Consider the following 24,410-nt stretch of genomic DNA (forward strand, 5'->3'; position numbering starts at 1 on the left):
GTATGGGTGTACCGGTGGCAGCTGGGAGCAACGGCTACCATATTGGAACAGTGTTTCGGTGGGCCCACCCGCCTGCCCAGGTTCTTTACCGCTTTTTGAGGGAACCGTCCAATTGTGCACATGCGCACAGTGTACAGCGTCTGCGCGGCCTCACTGAGCAGCTGGGTCATCGCAGGGCAGTTGTGTGTACATTTGTGCGCAGCGTGCATGCCCAAGGTGGACATCTGGCCCCATCACAGCATACCGGTTGCGATGGGATCCAGAACCCACCACTGGCTATGATATACATATTTTTATACTGACCGATTTGATGCAGGAAAAAAAAAATCCACTTTTATAGCTACTTCGAATCAGAAATTTGGGGATTTGAGTCAGAAATTTGTAGATCTGAAAATCCAGGCAATCAATTTAATATCAAACCACAGTTATTCAAACGCAAAGCTCTGATTTTTAAAAAAAACATTCACCTATGTGCCACAAAAATAATTCAAACAAAGATCTTCAGAACCTCTAAGGAGACGTTACTGCAAAATTAATTTGCATTTTATAAAAATCATGTAAAATGTCAAGCAAGGCCAACCTACAGCAGCAACTATGGCAAAAAAAGTTAAAGATGATATTTACCACTGCAGCTGGAGTATAAATTGACACCAAAGCCGCTTGTTGTGTGGGTTTCTGTTTCCATTCAACTCAGAAACCTCATCCTATTGTTTTGAAATCCTGCAGATCTATAGATAGAGTATATTGTGCATTTCTCATAACAACTGGGGACTCCTGAATGGAAAACAAGGAGGTAATGATTTTTCCAGACTCTTCCACAGATGGTTCAAGAGAGGAAGTTATTTAACAAAGGCCATCTAGAAAAAAAAGGATCAAGAATCCCCCCCCTTCTCTAATCATATTTATTTATTTATATTTGCATGCAAACAAACAAACACACACACAGATACACAATATAGTCATTGTTTGTAATACCTTTAAAGTACACGCACACAGAACTATATTTTTGTATATGGCTCACGAAGAGAGAGAAAATAAAAATTAAACCTAGAAAAAAGTTTGGAAAATTTTAAGCAGAAATGTTAGCTGCTTTACACCAACACTAATAAAAAAATTTTTATGAGTACTTAAACAGGAATTTAATTCCCTTTATACACTTGAAACAGAATATTCAATGAATCATTAAGGAAAAATATCGGAGTATGAAAGACCTAATAAATTAATAGCTTCTTGACTAAAATAGCTGCAACAATAAAATATTACAAATTAAGGATGACCTAAGTAAAGTAATAACGATAATAAATAACATTAAAAAGGTCATTGATTGTATTATCTACTTCTATCCGAGGGATAGACTTGTTATAGTGATATAGTTTTTCCTAATATTAGGTATTGCTAAGCTGCACCATTAATCCAAGTAATTATTTTTTTCCCTTCATTTTCCCTTTATTTGTATGCCGCCCTTTTCCCTGGGGGGACTCAGGGCGGCTCACAGTTCAAAAAAAAGGGGGGGGGGAAGGACAAACAATGTTCCAACATGAAGACAACACAACATATTAAAGAAGAAAACATAACAGTCACACAATTCGAGTGGGGTTAGAATCTTAACCCCAGGCCAGCCGGGACAGCCAGATCTTTAAAGCGGCGCGGAAGGATTGGAGGGTGGTGAGGGTCCGAATCTCCATGGGGAGTTCGTTCCAGAGGGTCGGAGCAGCCACCGAGAAGGCTCTCCTCCGGGTAGTTGCCAGTCTACACTGGCTGGATGATGGAATTCGGAGGAGGCCTAATCTATGCGATCGTATCGGTCTAGTGGAGGTAATTGGCAGTAGGCGGTCTCTCAAGTACTTTAAATGTATGAAAAAAGATTCCAATCTAGACAATTACCGTATTTTTCGGAGTATAAGACACACCAAGGTTTTAAAGAGGCACATTAAAAAAAAGTAGGTAGGTAGAGGGAGAGAGAGAGAGAAATACAGTAGGTAGGTAGGTAGGGGGAGAGAGAGAGAGTAGTTAGGTAAGTCGGTAGATAAAGGAAGAGGGAGGGAGGGAGGGAGGGAGGGAGAGAGTGAGTAGGTAGGTGGATAGAGAGGGAGAAATAGAGAGAAATACAGTAGATAGGTAGGGAGAGAGAGAGTAGGTAGATAGATAGAGAGGGAGAAATAGAAATAGAGAGAGAAATACAGTAGATAGGTAGGGAGAGAGAGAGAATAGGTAGATAGGTAGGTAGGTAGATAAAGGGATAGAAAGAGAGAGAAAAAATAGAGATAGAGAAATACAGTAGGTAGGTAGAGGGAGAGAGAGAGAGAGAGAAATAGAGATAGAGAGAAATACAGTAGATAGGTGTTTTTGCTGGCAGAGCACTTAATCAATGTAATTCTCATCAATCAGTTAAAGAGCTTTCCGAAAGGAAAAAAAAAAGGTTTTGCATTCAGTGAACCTCCCAAAAAAGGCCCGTTTTGCACAAAAACGGACCCGTTTTTCCCCCAAAAGGCATGAATAGCCTTGGGGGGGGGGTTTGCAGAGTGCTCCTGGGGGGTTGGGGGGGCAAAAATGGCCCTTTTTGTGAAAAGGAACATTGGTGCTTAACTGAATGTCTATTTTCGGCAGGATGATGGGAGGGGCTACAGCTGGGTTTTGTCTAAGCTTGATTGGTCCAAAAACTGAGGGAAATTTCTTAATGTATTCTCCTTTCCCTCCTGGGACCCAGATTCCTCGAGGTTACATGAAGAAGCTGAAAAAAACCCAATAACAAGAAACACCACCGCCCCGACCGCCCTTCACTGTTCTGACCACTAAGAATAAGTAATTAGGGTGGGATGTAGCTCCTCCCACCATCCTGCCGAAAAGAGACGTTCAGGAAAGAACCAATGTCTTGAGAGACCGCCTTCTGCCGATTACCTCCCTCCGACCGATAAGATCGCACAGACTGGGCCTCCTCCGAATCCCATCCGCCAGTCAATGTCGACTGGCGACTACACGGAGGAGAGCCTTTTCTGTTGCAGCTCCGACCCTGTGGAACGATCTCCCCATCGAGATACGCACCCTCACCACCGTCCAGGCCTTCCGCGCAGCCCTTAAGACCTGGCTATCCCAACAGGCCTGGGGATAAGTCTCTAATTTGCCCCACCCAAGTGTTGAATGTTGAATGCAAGTTGTGTTTTTATTACTTTATTTATTTTGTTCACATATTGTTTGTTTTGAATTACACCCCCTCCCTAATGATTGTAAGCCGCCCTGAGTCCCCTCAGGGAAAAGGGCGGCCTATAAATCCAAATAAAATACCAAAAAAAAATAAAATACCAATGTTCCTTTTCCGGCAGAGATGGTGGGAGGGGCTACAGCTGGGACGTACCCAAGCTAAATCCTAGGGAGGGAATTAGGTCCCGGGGAAGGGGTGGTCACTACACTTTGCAGGACCCTATGTCCAAAAGATCTCTCTGCTGATGCAAAACTATGCAGATGATAGTGACAGATAAAGGACGTCGGAGAGGCCCAGGTGGCCGACAGATGTCCTCACCTGGTGGCCCAAGCTGCCATTGTGGCAGCACTTCGAGTAGCACATAAGGGAACCTTTTCCTTTACCTTGGAGATACTACCTTTCTCTTTCCTTGTTTTTTGCTTTTTGTTTGGTTTTCCCCTTCTTAACATGTCTTTTTTAATTTTATTCCAAATATTTTGAAATAACCTGCAACCCATATTTATCATATTAATAGCCAAGTATCTTCACAAGGTTCTTCTCAACTGTAAAAGCCCATTTTATTCATCATACCCTGACTTTATTATTTTTACAAATAACTCAAGGTGGTGAACCTGTCCAGCACACCTTCCTCCTCCTGTTGTCCCCACAACAACAACCCTGTGAGATGGGCTCAGCTGAGAGTGTATGACTGGTCCAAAGTCACCCAGCTGGCTCTCAAGGCAGGATTTGAATTCTTGGCCTCCTGCTTTGTAGCCTGGCACCTTCATAATACAATTTATTATTTTTAACTTCTGTCTTGTTGATCTTAAAACTTGAAGGTGCACCAAATTTATTTTGGTTTTCCAGTTAAAAGTTTCAACTCCATTAGTAGTTGAGTGTTTTGGATGCATATTGAGACAAAATGAAACCTGCATTGGTGCTATCGTCAGATTTTTTTAAAAATGTGGTTGATATTGTACAGTGAACAATTTGTAAAAATTGTATAAATATAGGCTTCCTTCTTTCCCCACTCCAATTTAATTACTGGATCAATATGATTATGTGCTACCAAGTTGGTGTCAACTCTTAGCAACCACACAGATTTTCTCCAGCAGGATGTGTTCACAACCTAGTCTTTCAGGTTGATTGTGATCAGGGATGGGATTCTACCAGTTTGGACCAGTTCAGGCAAACCAGTAGCTCGAAAGATCAGTTGGGAGCAAACTAGTTCGCTCCCACTGGTAAGTGGGCCTGTCTACCCACCCCTGTGCTTTACCTACTTTTATCTTCTCAGCTGAGTCACGTGGCAGAGTGGATTGCCGCACCACAGCTGTAATCCAGAAATCCAGAAGATAAGTCTTCTCTAAACTGTGCGGGTTCAGCGAACCAGTTGTTAAACCGGTAGGATCCCACCCCTGATTGTGATACACCCTTAATTGCTGTAATTGAATAGATCCATGTATTGTTACTTATCCTCTTCCCCTTTCCTAGCATTACAGACTTCTCCACAAAGCTAGGTCTTCCTGTAATGTGTTTACAGTATGATAATTTGATCATTTGTGCCTGAAGTAAGAAGTCAGGGTTGACATATTTAATGATTCATGTGTTGTTTTCTTGTTTATTTGTGGCATTCTCAGGAGTCTTCGCCAAACTTTAGAAGCATCAATATTCTTTTTACTTTGCTTCTGTAAAGTCCAACTTTCATTTCTGCAGAATCACAAGAAAAACCACTGCCTGTACAATTCTAATCTTTGTAGGTATAAATGTTCCAGTATCTGAACACATTGTCCAAGGCATTCAATGCTACTCTGTCCAGTGCTAGTCTTTGGTGTATTTCTTGAATCGCAGGTTCCTTTACTGTTGATAGTTGGATCTTTAAAGATAGAAGCTATTCACCACTTTCATGTTTAATACCAGTTCTAAGATTGATTGCTGTACTTGTCATTAGTTTGGTCTTCTCTATCTTTAATCTTAATCCCATTTCTTTCATAGTGCTCCTTTCATTACTAGAGCTTGAGATAATTTATATTTCAGCTATCAGAGTAGTGGCATCAGAGCAAGGATAATTAATGTCACAATGCAGATTCCGCCACTTCTAAAATCACACTCATCTTCCAATCCAGCTTCCTTCAATATATGGTCCATACATACCGTAGTTTGACTAAGTAAGGGAAAAACACAGGTAGTCTTTGACTTACAACCACAATTGAGCTCAAGATTCATGTTGTTAAGTGAGCTATGCCCCATTTTACGACCTTTCTTGCCACAATTGAATCACTGCAATTGTTAAAGTTAGTAACAAGGTTGTTAAATGAAGCCAGCTTCCCCCTTGACTCTGCTTGTCAAAAGGTTGCAAAACCTGACCCTGGAACACTGCAACCGTCATAAATATGAACCAGTTGCCAATCATCTGAATTTTGATGACATGACCATGGAGATGTTCAATGGTCAAAATGGTCAGTTATTTCAGTGCTGTTTTAACTTTGAATGGTTACTAAATAAACTGTTGTAAATTGAAGACCACCTGTATAGGGTCCTTTGTCAACCTGGAGCTAGTCTGTTTCACAAGGTTCAATTTATACTCTGGCTTTCTGATCTGGGTAGGTTTGAGGGAGGGCAATGAGATGTTCTGGGATTGCCATTTTTTCTGCTTTCCCTAGCTTGAATCAAAACGTCTGGTACTCTAATCACGAAATATTTCTTCATCAAGGTTGCTCATTATCATCTCTTATTATCAATCTGATATCAGAACCAAAGTCACACATGTGATATGGGCAGCTATATAAATTGAATGAATGAATAAATCAGTCAATAAACAGATTGTGTACAACGACAAACTGTGGCCTATGAGCCATAATAGGCAGCTCTTTTACTGCAATTTATGATGTTGACTTTGCAAGCAAGCAAGCAACGGAATTGTGCACTATGAAACTCCTCTTTGCAGCAAAAAGGGTAAATCTCTTTTGTTGCTGGTAATAATACTTAAGTGGTTTTCCTTGCTTCTGTTCTTCTGAGTAGTAATAACTTAGTTTCTTTCGCCCTTTTACTTATGTATTTTGCTTTCTCTCTTTTTAGGAATGGCATGCCACTGGTTGGATATTTGCCATTTGTAATCTTAACCCTTCAAAAGTTCAACAGCAAATACTTTAGTAGAGTATAATCAAGGGTGGGCTGTTGGGGGGTTCACAGGGGTTTGGGAGAACCTCTAGCTAAGTTTCTGTGCATTTCAGAAAACCCCCAAATCCCACTCCTGGCTGGTCCATCCCGCCACCCCTCCCCTCCTAGGAGTCCCCACGCAGCCCGTTTTGGATGCAGGTAAGTGCGGGGCGCACATGGAGCCCAGGGAGGCCATTTTCACCCTCCCAAAGGCTTGAGGAAAGCCTCTGGAGCCCGGAGAAGGGGGCACTGTGGTGCAGGAGGCTGACTAGCCCACACCCACCATGGCCATTCCCACCCAGCAACCGGGCAGAGAACCCCTTGTTAAATTTTTTGTATAATATGCATTTCTATATCTAGATAACCCAGTATGGTTTGATAGCCTATCTACAAATTTTGCCATGAATAAGTATATTAATATATCTGGAATACCAAATTGATGAGGTAAATACAGCAAAAAACTAATAAAATGGTTATCCTGCCTGGATTTGTGAAAACAGAGTTACTGTATCTATGATGTATCTGACTACAGGTACAAGTATTTCAATGCAATTTCAGTCTAGTTCAAACAGAAAGAGACACAGGCAACCTTATTGTGCTACATTCCACAATGTCAACACCTCCTATACTAGTCAGGATATAATTTTGACAAAGTTACCAAGTTCCATTTCTTTTCTTTTTTAAAAATTTTTACCTCTAACTACAGCTTTGTATGGGTGTCATTGGAATATTTATTTCATGTAATAAATTTATATAGCTCATAATAAACATGGCTCTGGATAAAAGGTTATAAACAGAATAAAAACATAGTAAAAGAATCAAAATTAAAAAGAGAAGTAATATGATATTCAATAATAGCTAAGAACAACAATTTAACACAAGCATGACCAAAAATGGCCTTATTCACACTGTCAGGGCCCTAGGCTTGATGACTGTTCTTGACTTTTGTCCTACTCTTTGTTATTTATTATAAACAAAATTTTAAAACAAAAGTCAAGGGATGTGGTGGCTCAGTAGCTAAGACACTGAGCTTGTCAATCAGAAAGGTCTGCAGTTCGGCAGTTCAAATCCCTAGCGCCGCATAACGGAGTGAGCTCCCGTTACTTGTCCCAGCTTCTGCCAACCTAGCAGTTCGAATTCACGTAAAAAATGTGAGTAGAAAAATAGGAACCACCTTTGGTGGGAAGGGAACAGTGCTCTGTGCACCATCGGCATTTAGTCATGCCGGCCACATGACCACGGAGACGTCTTTGGACAGTGCTGGCTCTTTGGCTTTGAAACAGAGATGAGCACTGCCCCCTAGAGTTGGAAACGACAAGCACATATGTGCGAGGGGAAACTTTACCTTTACCTTTAAACAAAAGTCAATATCTAATTTGTTGTTGTTGAGGTCCCCTTTGGGAAATCTTGGAAGAATCTTTTTTTTTTTTTTTTGGTAGTGAGGTGACATCAAGAACCTCAAAGCCAATCTTGGCTGACTCCACATTGGAATCCAACCCCTTTTAAAAATTAATAAAAATAGCATAATAAAATAGTGTAAAACCAAAAACATTCTAAGAAGAACAAGCGCCTTCAAGGTTCATTTCAATTCCCAAAGCAAGGCCACTGAAGATAAAACAATGGGAGTTTTGGAGCTTTTAATTATAACAAAGGCTTGGATTATAATTATTTATACTTCAAAAGAAAATGAGTAATTTAAAGGTACGCATTCTCGATAAAAGAAAAGAGTATTCTTCTATTCATATCCATATTATCCATAATTTCAGACTTTGAAATTTACAGTATTGCTGGCATATTAGAGACGTGCTTAAAAGAAACTGTATTGGCATTACACAGTGCGTATGCAAGGTATCATTGTCTAAATGGGGTTATGCAGGAATATGATTTCACAGCTCAATATTCGGAAAAAATAGTAGAAAACCTTCTAAAGAAGACATCCCATCAGTTACATACTGCTTAAGAGTAGAGGAAGACATATTTTTAAAAACTGAAGTCAGAAGAATAACTATACCTGTCTAGAATCTCTATATTGCTCTATATCTCTGTCTGTCTGTCCATCCATGCACTTCAAAAGCAGCAAATCCAGAAAAGGCTGCTACAAAACCTAAAGTAAAATTAATACCTGCTTCAAAACAAAGGTACTCCTTTAAGTACCTTTGAAACAATTAGAAGCATTGTCTTTGGAAAAACAGCAAGTTTGATTTCTATTAGGCAAATCTGGAACCGACTTCTTCAAGCATAATAAAAGCTCATTTTTAATAAAAGGCAATGCTGAGTCTTCCTTAAATTTATGCTTAGCATAAACATGTGACTTGAAAATATGTTTAGTTACATGTTGTTGTATTCGAATTTATACTATGAAAGATGTTAGCCCTGATAAAACAACATCTTGAAGGGTGCAATGCCTAAAAGACTTAATTTTGACATCAGGGAAAAATAGTTTTGCACAAAATACAGTATAATTAAGCCTATCTATCAACACACAAATGCACAGATTCCTGTTTTCATTCTCTGTTGGTTCTATCTTTGTTTCAATGGTTCAGCAACCTCTTGAAATAAATACACCTTAATGTGAAATCCTTGGGACAGAATTCATAAATTCAGACATCAGCAGTATATAACTTACTGTGGTTTGCAAGTAGCTTTAAAGTAGCTTGTTTGATACCTGGCATGGTTCACCATAAGCATGCTGTGTGATTGGCAGAAGCACAGATGTATTGCATAGATAATTTGTCATAACACCTGAGCAGTGTTTCGACAGGGACTTTCAAAATCATGCTGGATCCTAAAAAGGCTAGTTGGCACATTTCAGTCTTCATGCAATCAAAGCACATGGAGTGAAGTTGATTTTGAACTTGATCTAAAAATGGCTTGTTTTTTTTAAAACATGCAGAGAGAAATATATGTTTTACTTTCTCCTTAAGTCTCCTAAAGTTCTGTCATTCTTGCAGTTTATCACTAAATGACACTGTGTTATTTATTATGTGGTATCCAGAATCTTTAAAACAAACAAAAGTATGAAAGGAATCATTTCATCTTAAACAATCATTCTTTCTATTACTATTTACTAGGCAATGGGCCATCACAAATTAGGAGTACTTTTGCAGTCTCTTGTTACAATCTATATATGCAGGATACATAGACAGCTCATGTTGAACAAGCTCTCATTTAGTGTCTTAAGCTATGATGGCACTAATTGAGGGGGGCTTCAAATGGATTTTCATGGATACAGTTGCTGCAGTGTCATAATTTGGCCATGTTCTGACCCAACTACCCAAACACAACCAACCCTCTGTAATTAATCGATGATTCCTTTTGCCCCAGCAAAAGATATCTCTCTCACAGCAGGCTAATAAGTCTGTCCGTCAGGCAGATTAATAGCTGTCTGCCACATCTATTCATCTCTTCCCCCTGCTTTTTATCCCCAGAGCTACGGTGGGGCTTCGCTAGCAGCGGTGGCTCTTCCATCCCAAAGATCAGCCCACAGATTTCCACTGCTCCCCTCTCCTCTGCCTTCTGTGCATTCATGCATCAGGCACTGGAATTGGAATTTATTTGATTTGTAAGCCGCCCTATTCCCCGAAGGGACTCAGGGCGGCTGAACAAAAGCCAAGGGAAGGGGAACAAATACAGAAAAGTAAGACAAAAACAGGACAATGATACAAACGATTTAAAAAACACAGCAAGCACAGCAAATTCAAGGAGGGGGGGAACTCAACCCCAGGCTTGCTGGGACAGCCAGGTCCTAACGGCTGTCCGGAAGGCCTGAAGGGTGGCGAGGGTCCGAATCTCCACGGGGAGCTCGTTCCAAAGGGCCAGAGCAGCCACAGAGAAGGCCCTCCTCCGGGTGGTCGACAGCCAGCACTGGCCGGCAGATGGAATTCGGAGGAGGCCTAATCTGTGGGATCTAATGGGTCTATGGGAGGTAATTGGCAGGAGGCGGTCTCTCAAGTACCCAGGTCCAATACCATGTAGGGCTTTATAAGTGACGACTAGCACCTTGAAGCATATCCGGAGACCAATAGGTAGCCAGTGCAGCTTGCGGAGGATAGGTGTAACGTGGGTGTACCGAGGCGCACCCACAATCGCTCTCGCGGCTGCATTCTGGACCAGCTGAAGTCTCCGGACACTCTTCAAGGGCTGCCCCATGTAGAGCGCATTGCAGTAGTCCAGTCTTGAGGTCACAAGGGCATGAGTGACTGTTGTAAGATCCTCCCGGTTCAGGTAGGGACGCAATTGGTGCACCAGGCGAACCTGGGCAAATGCCCCCCTGGTCACAGCCGACAAATGGTGATCTAAGGTCAGCTGTGGGTCCAGGAGGACTCCCAAATTGCGAACCCTGTCACTGGATCAGGTTGTTTCTCCTTTTCCTCATCAGCCACTTCCAGACCTGGGAGCTGTTGACTCTCCATCTGAGGGCTGATGGACCACCACAGGCTCCACTTCTGTCTCTCTGACAGCTCCATTCCCTCTTCCCCCTTGGAGTTCTCAGGTTGCCTTGATGTTGATCCTGATTCCCATGCCTCCTTATCTGATTTGACTGCTGGAGGTGCCAGCAGCTGACAGGCCACAACAGGCAACTTGGAAATTGGCTCACAGTTATGACACTGCAGCATCATAAATGATCAACATTTGCAACCTTCACTGCCCACTTCTGACAAACAAAGCCAATGGGGAAGCCAGCAGGAAACCATAAATTGCAATTACTGTTCTTCAGCAAGAACTCCCTGTATTACCATTTGGTTTTCCCATACACCAAAAACCAACAGTCAAACATCCAGAAAATAATACAAAAGGCAAAGATACACAAATATGCTGATCTTAGCCTCCAACTGACATAACCTCCTGCTATTGCGAATGTGTAAATGTCCTAAGTCTATGCTTGAGACAACGAATAAATTAGCATGACAAAGATATTCATCCATTGTGCATTTGAATATTGTCCATATCAAATCCAACTTTGAATGGAGGACCACAAGTTCCCTATCTTTAAATAAAAACTTTCTGAATTAAAATCTGCAAACCCAGGCACCTTATATTGTAAACAAGAAAATACTTAAACAAAATTGAAAATAAAAGTAGAACAATTTTTATTTAGATTTTTGTTAGACATGTGTACATATCTGTACGCATATCTGACTGTGCCATTTCCTTTACAGTAAGTGCAGGTAAAAGTAAGAAATTATGAGCCAGAAACTAAATATATAAGAAAAAGAGATGGAAATACAGCAAAATTTAGTTGGTGCTATTCACTATAACTCTCCCTAGTTTTCTTCCAATGGCCAAACTAGATTTCTTTTGTTATGTAAACTTTTTGCCTTTCTATCAACTGCATGGAACAATGTTCTTGATTGTCTTCTTCTTGGCTTATTTATCATTCCGTCATATATTTATCTTCTAGTTCCTTCTTATTTTTTCCAAAATCATCTCAACATTTTTTTATATTGTAATTCAGTTTTGGAATCCATCCACATTCATTCAGCCCCCACTCATATTTGACTCTATCTCTTCTGGTTTTTCCATACATCTTAAGTATGCCATTCAATATACTTTTATCGTTCCATAGATGCACTCAACTCTCACTCCCATTTGATAAAATGGGCAGAAGCAAAGTTTTATGCAGAGATACTTTTGCTTTTTTCAACAAACGTTTGTTCCTCACAACAGACCACATCTTTCTACGAAGATCTGCACATATAAACATTTCCCAAGTATTCACCTATTTTACTAAACATTCTATCAAAGCTCACACTTTCCTCTATAGCTGTAGCTCTTCATCATTTGTGCACAACGTGCATCTTATACTCATGCAAAAATAATTCAAGTCTATTCTGCACACCAACAAACAGACAAAAAACTATTCTTACATTCACCCCTGCTTGACATAGCCACACTGAACTTCTTACATCCTCATTATCTTCTGCAACCTTTCAAGCGTAATTCTGCCAAACACCTTCGAAGGGATGCTTAACACACTAAACCCAATGCAGTTTTTGACTCCATTCTTGTTGTCTTTGTTTAGCCTTCTGTATAGGAGAAGAATGAAGATATTCTTCCCATGCTCAAGCAAAGATACTCTTCCTCACACATATGCATAAACAAAAATCTGCCTAGCCCATCACAGCTAAACCATAAACCACATTTTAACATTTTTCCATTTACATCATCTACAGCTGCTGTCTACCATTTGTCAACCTTCTTTCCACATTTATTGCTAACAATTATAGCATTTGCTTCAGTTCCACTTTTCAATGTACCACCATCATTCCCGTACAAATTTTTAAACCACTATTTGCAGAATTCTCTTTCAGTTTCTTTCCTCTTTGTTTAGACTTTTTTTTAATCCACTTCCAAAACAAATTCAAAATCACTTTGTGGTTTCCCATAATTGCTCTTCCTTGCTCTTTTCTGCAGCGTACATTCTTCCCCATCCACAAACTCTTTCACCTCATTCTTCCAGCAAATATTCTTCCCCCCCCCCCATACAACCAATTAGAATAACGTCTTACAATCCTGTGGCCTTCTGGAATACAATTCTTGCTTCTCTGGTTCTTAGCAGACTTCTTTACATCCATTTCCATTCATTGGGTTCAGATTTAAGACAGATTTATCCTTACTTAATCCTAACTGGGACCAAAAATTTTGTCACTAAGAAAAGAAGTTTTTAGGTTCAACAACGAAGTCACAGTAGCCCCAGCTGTAGTCATTAAGTCAAGACAGCCTTACTAGGTAGACTATATAGGCAAAGTGAGCAGATGAGCTAATTCTACTTTATTGTAAAGTTATGTTAATAGAATCTAAATAGAACAAGAACCAAGGTGGCACAGTGGTTAGAGTGAGTACTGCAGGCTACCAACTGACTTCTAACTGCAGTTCAGCAGTTCAATTCTCACTGGTTCAAGGTTGACTCAGACTTCCATCCTTCTGAGGTCGGTGAAATGAGGACCCAGATAGTTGGGCGCAATAGGCTGACTCTGTAAACCGCTTAGAGAGGGCTGTAAAAGCACCATGAATCGGTATATAAGTCTAAGTGCTAGTGCTATCTTGCAACTCTAAAAGTACAAATCTTCCACCATTGCCTTTACAATCTGAGAAGCTTGGGAGGGTCCCTTCTGAGATATTTGCCATATTGTTTCTGCAAGTTAAGTTGCCTTATATCTGACCATTCCTTAGACAGCATCACTTGGCCCTATCTCCCAAGGTTTTCCCCACATACTGTTACAGGCCAAGACTGTAGCATCGTTAGACAAGGACCTCATGTTTCTTCTGCACTATTGCATTCATGCCCACTTCAATTCTCCTCCATCCACTTGTCTCCCTGCAAATCTGCTTTTGTAGCCATTCTGTGATCCACGATGCCTACCATTCTAAGCTGACTTTCGATATCTTCTTCCTCCCACTGCTGACAAGGTGTGCCTTGCTTAGCATTTCAGAAGGTATTTGCTGGCTATGAAAGGGCTTCAAAAGTCCTCACAAGACACTGAAGCTATGCAAGGCCCAAGAAGGATATCTGTAGTCTCAGGAAAAAGACCAGTTGCTACTACCACATGCCTCATGAAAGGCCAGGCCAGGCATGACTCATCAACAGAAATGAAGGACCAAGTGCTGTGGAGTGGAAATGGCGGGTGCTGCCAAATTTTGGGAGCGGAGGAGAGATAGGCAGGTGAGGGGGGAAAGGGAAGAATAGCCTGCAGGCATGTTGCTGAGTACCTGAATCTTGATCATGTGATTGTGGAATTGCTGACAAAGCTAAAATTCTGAGGAGGATTCATGACTACCATTTGTTTAGCACCACCGTAACTTTGCTGAATGACCTTTTGTTCAGCAGCCAATCAAAGACTACATGTATATTCCAATAGTTTTATCATAAAAAATATATACTGCATACTGTGTTTTCCCCGAAAATAAGATAGGGTCTTATTTTCTTTTGATCCCGGAAATAAGCGCTTGGCCTTATTTTCAGGGAGGTCTTATTATTTCTGAGGTGCAGGAGGCGCCGAGCATGGCCACCTCATGGCTGCTGCTGTGTTGCAATATTTTCGGGGAGGGTTTACTTTAGCGCATACGCTCAAAAGCCCGATTGGGCTTATTATCCGGGGAAGTCTTATTTTCCAGGAAACAGGGTATATTTATCTTCCTAAAATGATGCTAGTTGCACTCATTTATTTCACTTCTTTTTTTTCCCTTCCATGTCTGTATTTCCCAAGATCTGTTCTAAGTAACTTGTATGTCCCAAATTTAGAACATCTAATCACTGTTCTATTTCTCAATCTTTTGTTACCAAGACCATAAATAATAAAGTACATTTTTATATATTCATTCCTTTCCCACATGAATAGATTTAAGTTGTAAGCAGAATTGCTCAATCACTTATTTACTGTATTCTCTTGTCTTGATCTCACCCTCATTCAAGCCACGTAACTGAATGTTTTTACTTTGCCTCATCTTTAGTCAGATGTTACACAATTTCCCACAAATTTATGTCTAATTCTTCCATTATCATCATTTTTGGGAATGCAACATGAAACTACCACCAATTTAAATGCAATTTTCTAAAAGCAAGGGAAGTACCACTCTGGTTTGATATATTTTGGGCAATGTTCCACAATTGGTACCAAGCACAAATTTAATCCAGCATGCTCACATTATTCCAGAAGTTTCTATTTTAGAGATTATGTGGCATGGTCATATACTGTTGATCACATTCCATTAATTAGGAAATATGATTCTGAAGGTAGAAATTCATCCCATATTTTGGAGAAGTGAAACAAGATGCTTGCGACTACTGAAATAATGAATCACAGTAAACTGAGCTAAACTGAAATCTCATAAATTAAGATTCAATCTATTGCACTGAATTGTCGGTTATATGCAGATTATAATTATTTATACTTATCTATGGTTAAGTGTAAAATTTGTGCTATAAATAACATGAATAGCTACAACAGTGGTGTGTTCTGTACCGGTTGGAACGAGCCCGGCATCACCCACATGGACACGTGCAGCATGCACATGCATCATACCTGCCTGCAACACCTCCGCAAGCCTCCGTGACACTTCAGATGCTCGGCGGACCATCGTGCATGTGCCGTACATGCCATGTGTGTGCGCAGAAGTGCCAAAGGCTTAAAGGACAGGTAAGGAGCTTGGGCGGGCAGGTGGGCCCTCCGGAACACTGTACCGGAACTGTATCCAGTGCTCCGGGCAGGCTCCGGTACGCCCATACCGGGGCGCACTGCCTGCAACCCACCACTGAGTTACATTACAACAAACTACAGCAGATTATACACAGATCATTATAAATTAGAATATAGAATAACAGAGTTGGAAGGGACCTTGGAGGTCTTCTAGTCCAACCCCCTGCTTAAACAGGAAACCCTACACCACTTCAGACCCTATGCCACTTCAGTTCTTGCAATCAAAGTGGACATTGTGTTAAAATATTTATAATAGTATTCGTCTACTTTTTTATGTTATGCTTTATGAAAAGTTATTTTTTTCCATCTGAATTGGTAACCGATTTCTGTTATTTTTCTGGATTATAGGCAATAAGAGCAAATATTTTGTTAGCTATATGACTAGTGACAATTCATATATGTCTGATACATAAATTTGTTATTATCTATCAGTATGCAACTATCCTATGGATAGTTAACAAGAAAACAAGTATAATTCAAATATAAATTCATAGAATCAATTGTTATTAAAGTATGAAGGTTACATCTAAGTTTGATTAAACAGTTGTTTTCAAGACAATCAGTTTACAGTTTCATTTAAATAATATAAATTATGAACAAGTCTTGTAAGAAAATCTCACTCTCAATTCTCAAAATATTCTTATTGGACATATTGGATTTATTGGTTAGAGCAATTTAGGATAATATTCATCTCATCCTTCACCATTGGCTAGGCTAGCTGAGGGATGACCCAAGAGTTACTTGCCAACGTTTGTGAAAGCTAGATTTTAAAAGTCTGACTGAGACAACCTCTTCCCTAGCCATTGGTCAGCTTGAGAAATGTTTAAAAGGTAAGCTCTATTTCAAGTTGAATTCAAGTCCTATTATTACAGGAGAGCATCCATTAAGAGATTTTCTGGTTTGTTGTTGTTAGTTGTGAAGTCGTGTCCGACCCATCGTGATCCCAATGGACAACATTCCTCCAGGCCTTCCTGTACTCTACCATCCTCTGGAGTCAATTTAAACTCACGCCAACTGCTTCTGTGACTCCATCCAGCCACCTCATTCTCTGTCGTCCCCTTCTTCTTTTCCCTCAATCTTTCCCAGCATTAGGTTCTTTTCCAGTGAGTCCTTCCTTCTCATTAGCTGGACAAAGTATTTAGAGTTTCGTCTTCAGGATCTGGCCTTCTAAAGAGGAGTCAAAGTTGATCTCCTCTAGGACTGACCGGTTTGATCGCCTTGCAATCCAAGGGACTCACAGGAGTCTTCTCTAGCACCATATTCAAAAGCCTCAATTCTTTGGCACGCAGCCTTCCTTATGGTCCAACTTTCACAATCATACATTGCAACTGGAAAAATCATAGCCTTGACTATTGGGCTAGATTGGGACACTTTGGTTAGCAGGGTGATGTCTCTACTTTTTAGTATGCTGTCTAGATTTGCCATAGCTTTTCTCCCCAAGAGCAAGCATCTTTAATTTCTTGGTAACAACATAAAATTGGTTTCTCATTGTCACCTTTAGGATTTTTTTAAAAAAAGTTCCCAATCTAGCCCAATTGTCACAGGACTGCCTGATACTTATTCTACTTAGTTTTTAATGTAGTATGATTTTGCTTAGTTTAGTAAGATTAGCCAAGTTTGACTAAGGCCTTCTATTTCCTACTAGGTGACTCCTGCTATTTTTCGTGAAAATATTTTTGCCTTTTCCTGGTATGTTTGTTTTCAACTTCCCAGTTTACCCAATTGCTCTGAAACTCTCCCATCCAAATACTAATTAAATCTTAAAACTAGTCAATAAACCTGGATCTGCTTGAGATACAGAGAGATCTATGATATTTTGGTCCTATTTCTGCATATTAAAATAGCCAGAGAAGTAATGACTTCTGGAAAAAATCTACATATTATTTCAAATGATACACAGTTGGATAATTCATCAAGGAAACTGTTATGGATGTTGATGAAATTACTGTGGATCTAAGAATACTGTGGCATAAGTTAGATATTACTCTGCGGTTATCTGTGCTTCTCCATTTCCCATCCATACATGATTGGTGCTTCAAGAAATCAGCTTTACAGTTGTTCAAAAGTTTCTGGGCAGAATCGGCAGTGAGAGGTTAAGAAAACAGACACTTTTACAGACTGGAAATTGGTGAACAACAGGAAGAAGACATTAAATGGAGAATTTTTACATAAGAGAGATATGACAAGGGTCCTGAAGGATCTGTGCTAGAACTGGTGATCCTTATCTTGTCTATGGATGACCTCAAGTGGCTAAGAGAAGTCAAAGTGGCTGACACCATCAAATTATTCAGGGTGGTAAAATCAAAAGGAAATGGCAAACAGCTTTTAAGAGAGGCCTCCAAATGTTGCATATGGTCTTTAAAATAGCAAATGTAGTTCAATGTAAGCAAACATAAATTCATGCTCATTGGCACAAACAACTAAATTTCATGCATTCATTAATGAAATCAGGACTGGCATTAAATGATCCAGAAACGCATCTGAAAAGGTGGATAACTCAGTGAAACTGTGACCTCGCTGGACAGCAGCCAGTAATGAAGAAGCAGGAGGCGGCAAAATTTACAATTGGGAATAGCAAAAAACAGGATTGAAATAAAACTGAAAATGCAGTAATGGCTTTGTGTACAGTTTGCATACAACAATATTTATAGTGATGATCACCAAATCTGAAAAATGAAAAGAGATGATATAAAATAATTTCTGATGGAGAAAATGTACAGAAGCTTTTTTCCCCCCTCTTTCCCAGTGTCAGGATTTTAATTTCATTTATATTAAATTAAATGCAAGGATGACTAGGGATCTTTATACAAAACAAAGTTGGGTGATTAAAGTTGATAAGATGTAGTCATGGCCATTCATTTAGAAGTTTTTAGAAGGGGCTAAACAAACACATGGAGGAAACCTATCAACAGCTGCTAGTTCTGATAACTATACATTATCCTCTTGAATCAAAGAAAGGTTCCCAAATTTATCTGATTGGCTACTAGATGTTAAAGGATGCTGGACTAATGTATTTATTAATTGACTGATGTTAGAGGATAAATATTAGATGGACCACTGGCCTGTGACCTCACAGTTCTTCTTGCATTCTTAGCCAAATGAAAGAAACCGCTTGAAATATACCCAGGATCTAAATGAGGAAAAAAAAAACCTACAGCAACAAACAAATATAGAAATGTGCATTTTTATCATCAAACAAATGTATTGAAAATCTACAGGTTTTCACAGTTCTTAAATCCCTTTATAGATATGTTGTATGAATCATCAATTACAATTTGCTTTACAATGAAAAGATTGATTTTATTTTAATTTAAGGGGAAAAAATCCTCACTTCATTTCCAAGCTACCAAGAAACTACAGTGTAATCTATTTAGTCAATTTACAATGTGTATTGTTTATCCAACATAATGGCATCGTATACTACAATGTGACAAAATGCATTATTTAAATACATTGTGCTATACAACAGGCTGTATTATTATTTTCAAAACCTCAGCCATTTACTGATACATACAACATAATTTGCTACAGTTTACTAAGGGAAATAATTATCAAACTACCAGAATCTCTTTTTCTTTATTTATGCAATATACTGTATATCACAGTAAAAATAAATATCTATCTATCTATCTATCTATCTATCTATCTATCTATCTATCTATCTATCTATCAACAGTGGAAAAATGTTTTCTTTTTTCTCAGTATATATATATTACATCAAGAAATCTAAAGCTATAATCAACATACTTCTTTTGTAGTGAATAAAATGCTCTTATTTGTTTTAAAGTAATACTAGGAAATAATTACATGTGAAATACTCCAAAAGAGTTTATCAATAGCAAAGTTCTAGCAACTTCTTTAAATAACATTCTTCCAAAATATTTGAACACCTTAATCAAATTGCCCAATCCATCCCATATTTTCTTTTTCATGGAAAACTAGGAACCTTGTAGCATTCTTAAAGTTATAGCAGTATTGTCTGCAAACAATTAGATTCCAAAGCAAATATATTTTCAAAACAAAACTCTAAAAAAATCTGTGGTAAAAACATTTATTAAAATTATTTTTAAAAATTTAACAGAATATATAACATTACCTTTTACACATTTGAATGTTATTTATATTGATTTTTAATAAAAAAAAACCATTTTATTTATACTACAACATGTTGATGATGTACTCTATAGCAATTTTAATAATATCCGTGTTATTTTTACTGGTTTTTTGCAAAATAAGAACAGCTGCAAACTATATTTCATCTGCGGTTGTCTTAAAAATGATTAGAAATCAAAGTATCAAGTATATTACGTTTTCTTCTTACTTCAAATGCTGTTCAACTTCTATTCAAATATTCATAAAAAAACCAACAATTTATACACACACACACACACACACACACACAATTTCTTTGCCCTGAATTTTCGCCTGACAGTCAAGAAAGCTAAGCAATTTTCCTGTTAATCATTTTTAGTTTCGGAGTATTTCTTCTTCAACAGATGTGTGGAAGTTAAAAAATCTACACCATAATTCATGTATGAATTTAAAACAATGATTTCATTCCTTTAACTGTTCACTACACTCAGGGAATACTAGCAAGTACATCTAAGATACTGAAGAATGCTTACAGCTGAAAGCATCAGATAAATATGAGATAATAAGAATTGGCTAAACATCAGTAGTTATAAAATAATAATATTTTATTTTATGTATCCTTTTATTCAGTAAGACAAGAGCAGAATCCCAAATCAAAACAAATAGTTTTGCAATATAAAATATTATTCATCTGGCACCCCATCAACTTTATAATTATCTCTACATATGAGTACAACTTATATGTCTAGGTAAAATAGGTGCCATCACCATTTCAAATTGACATCACCATACTTGAATAATAAAAGAATCCAGTATTTCACTATTTAGATTTAAAACTATGTCCCCAAATGTATTTGTTTTAAGATTAAGCTTAAAATTAATCAACAAGGTAACTGAAAATATAAGATAGTCTGACTTATTTCAGAGTAAGTCTTTTTTTTTTTAAAGAATAATATGCAAGGAACAACACACGGATGACCACTATTTTCTGCGGGAATTAATTACCCCTAATTTATACATTCTTTCTCTCTCTTTATCTACCTATATATAGTTTTTTTTACTGCCAAATAATTTAAACCTATGCTAGTAATTAATTAGGATACTTGCCCCGAATTCTTCATAAACATGTCATTTGTTAATAGTGAAAATAGGACAATTGGAGGTTTAATAATGCTTTAATTTATTTCTATAACCTAGAATTCCTTTGATAATACCTGAAGCCTACAGGCTGACACCTGGAATCACACACAGCGAGAGAGCTATTTCAACAGAATATAGTTAACAGCTCTAATTCAGAAACTTCACTGGAAAAATGAAGATGTCCTTCTATTCTGGGCTCAGACCCATGTGAATGTTGCATAAATCCCCCTCACAAATCTCTTTTAAAATGCAAATCCATAAATCATCAGAACACTGACAAAGAATTTAACCAGCTTGTGAAACTAATGCATATTCTGTCTGGAGTTGGATACTGATAGAACTATCCAAAACATCACCCATCACCAATTTATTTTTGGTCAAAGGAGAATAATTTATGCAGTCGTTTCATCTATCCATAACGACGACTAAAACGCTGAGGACAATCATTGACATCATTTGTAAATTAGCAACATGACCAATGGCACCTCGCTTACTTAAAGACACAATAGAAATACAAATAGAAAATTGACAAGGGAGTACTTACTGAAGATGGTAAACCCGGAGGAACTTTCCGAACTTTCTTTGTTTGTACTTCTGAAAGAGGAAGATAACAGGGGAAGGGTGAGAGGCATTTTTGCAGCCTCAGACCTTCACAGTCTGTGATTTAGCACTGAGCTTAGCAGGTCTTTATCAAGTTCTATAAGACAGTTCAGTAGAAGTTGCACGTTAGAAATGTAAGGAAGTAACTCACCAACAGAAGTGCTGTGCAGAGGCCTCCTTCGCGGATTATTGCTAGAATACTGATAGTACTGAGAACCAGGTTTGGTAGGAGAAAGAGTTCCCGGGTTGCCCATTTCCATGTCACCTCCAAGGAGACTTTGCTAAAAGATTTTTGAAAAATAAGTATTGTTATATCTAACTTTTCCCCTGTTTCCTTTTCTATATGCTGATTCAAATTAACAGCCAATAATACGTAAGGGTCTGTAACAAAAAAATATATATGTTGCAAGCAGCCAGTCAAAATGCATTTCAGCACGATTGTTTTAAATATTACAAAGCAGTCTTTTTTTAAAAAAAAAAAATAGAGAACAATTTAACTATTACTGAAAAGAAATTTTGCGTATTTAATTACTAATTAAATTTTTTTAAAAAAAATTTTCTGCTTAAAGGAAACAGCAGATGAGTATTTTTAAAAACTTTATTATCAAAAGATTCAGAGCTCTTTGTTTTTCTAAATTATTTAGAATGAATCAAATATATTGTGTTCTTCGATTTAACTTTTTAGTCTAATACTGCCAAACGATTTCATTGTGAAGAGATAATCATTCTAAAAAAGGTTTCTGTGTCCAATAAAACTATTTTTAAAAGTGGCTTATAGTTACCATATAAAATGTGCCAATCAAGTATATGTTCATTGAAGAAGTCAAAATAATAATAATAATAATAATAATAATAATAATAATAATAATAATAATAATAATAATAATAATATATGTTTTATTGAAATTAGCTGTTGTTTGGCTACATTATTTGGAACAAGGAACAGAGATCGAGGAAAAATTGTGAACAGAAGTTGTTTTAACAAGCTACTTCAATAGCATACTGTTACAATAAGGATGTGAGCATCCAGAAATACGAAACGTACTTACTTATGAATGGACAAGTTACTACTAATCCAGAAGAAATGGAATCTGAGCACAGTAACAAGGAAAAACCAAAGACTGACATTTTCTAAAAATTCTATTACTATAACTACATTGCAACTTACCCATAATATATAAATCCCCTGATTATACTCTGCACCGAACACATTGTTCTTTTAATTTTTCTGATATGCAATAAAACAGGTGCAGATACTACCATTTATATGATGAAGAAATTTCCCATTTAATAAAGAAATTTCAAAATTAAGTACCAAAAATCTAACTTTATCGTTACTTGTAATCAACTTTTACTGACTGAACTAATTACTGTACTTGATAAAGTACAGAATGTGTTTTCCCTAATCTAAATTCTAATCACCATGTCACTCACAACAGACTTAGTAATGCTTCACTAACACACTATTCACATGCAAAACACTCTAAATAGGCCAATTATGACTCTGCCCCTGTTCCCTGGTTAACCCGCTGAGAACTGAAAAATTTCACAAGACAGTCACCAACTAAAACAAAGACTCCTTGTTTTAAATTAAGGCAGTCTTTTTGATTCCTAAATAGTTCAACAAAGTACCATGTCTTTGTCTGAAAGCAGTTGGTCAAATATGACCTATGAGCTGGAAAATATATTGGAAAAAATAAGTAAATAAAATAAAATTTAAATATAACTTTTGCATCCTTGGAATATACATATATTAAAATGGCTTTTCCTAGAAAAGCAATTCGTAAATTTGTTAGTAACAACCTACAATCAAGACTATATGTACCGAACCCTCATTTCCAATTTTATACAAGGTCAGAAAGTAGTTTTTCACATCCACAACTCAAAATAGGAAAGCATGAAAATCTATCTTCTTTGTAGTTCTTAAAAGGCCATAATAGTGGTTGCTTTTGGACCAAAAGTGGGGAAATTGAGAATATGCTGTGCTAACAAACAGTTTCAAGCAAATTTAATCATTAACATTGATTTTTTAATATATAATAAAAACTTATGGAAGTTTAGTATGGAAAGCCCATTGGAATACATCTTAGGAATAAGACATGCTAGAATATGCAACTTCTCAATTAAATGATTTCTGTGGATAAGTATCTTTTGTCTGTTAAACAGCCAAGTTTAACTTTTAATACCACTACAGGGGAAAAAATAGTTCTAAATATTTTCAGTTCTAAAAAAAATAAACACTTTGTGGAAAAATATAGAATTATACACATAATAAACATAAACAGAAAATGGTTCCAAGTCACAATTTCAATTATTTAATTTTATTCTAGTCACTTTGTGAAGTTGTTTACAAGTTACTACTTTAGCTGCAGAAGCCTTCAGTTCACAAATATGCCAAAATACTCTTAACATGTGATGCTTTATAGGCTAAATGTTCCCTATGAAAACTGTTTACTTTACTAGATAGATGCAGTATTTATCAAGTACAGTACAATATATACTCAGGACAATGCCATGTGGATCTGATGGAGTGGTTTGTAATCCATGACACTTCTAGGATTTTAAATCATCAGGAAAAAGATAAATATAATACTCCCAAAAAATGAACAGCCTTCAAAATAAGATGTCAGTCACATATACTACTATTTCTAGCATGGTACCCCTGACTATAAACAAAAAATTAAACAGCACTGTATATTCCATTACAAAAAAAAAAAAAAAGAGTATACAAAAGTTACAAAACTTTATTAAAAGGCAGACCGTAATGTGGCATGGCAAACCCCACCATTTTATTTTTCATTCAAGCAGCCTAATTATATTTTGCTACATATTAGATGATATATAATAATCAAGCATCTTTGCAAATATATAAATGTGTGTATGTTTAATCAAATGCATCCAAGGAGGGGAGGAGGGGACGGTAGCAAAACATTACTAGATTCTCCTTCCAGCTTTTCACTTAAGTGCCTCTAATGTGGTCTTTATTTAAGTCTTTGTTTTTCATTGGAACAGCTAAGTCATTCTTCTGAGGCAACAAAACATGCATT

At 37.6% G+C, this 24,410-nt stretch overlaps 1 protein-coding gene across 15 annotated transcripts in view; it reads right to left on the reverse strand.

Moving 5' to 3' along the window:
* TCF4 (transcription factor 4) overlaps positions 1–24,410 on the reverse strand; it is a 417,049-nt gene that overhangs the window by 149,458 nt on the left and 243,181 nt on the right. For 11 of the 15 annotated variants that reach the window (XR_015696633.1, XR_015696636.1, XR_015696632.1 and 8 more), the window contains 2 exons: positions 21,515–21,644; positions 21,308–21,357 (listed from right to left, as the gene is read on the reverse strand). The exons of 2 other annotated variants lie outside the window; for them this stretch is intronic. Coding sequence is in view for 1 of the 13 variants with exons in the window: in XM_087715341.1 (XP_087571467.1) it covers positions 21,308–21,357; positions 21,515–21,644 (180 nt within the window). In the remaining 12 variants the exon portion in view is untranslated. 2 more of the 15 variants (XR_015696643.1, XR_015696642.1) reach the window with 2 other exon arrangements.

Source organism: Thamnophis sirtalis, unplaced genomic scaffold (genome assembly GCF_051295495.1).
Source record: "Thamnophis sirtalis isolate CommonGarterSnake01/CBP01778 unplaced genomic scaffold, rThaSir2_p1.2 scaffold_5, whole genome shotgun sequence".
Lineage (NCBI taxonomy): Eukaryota > Metazoa > Chordata > Lepidosauria > Squamata > Natricidae > Thamnophis > Thamnophis sirtalis.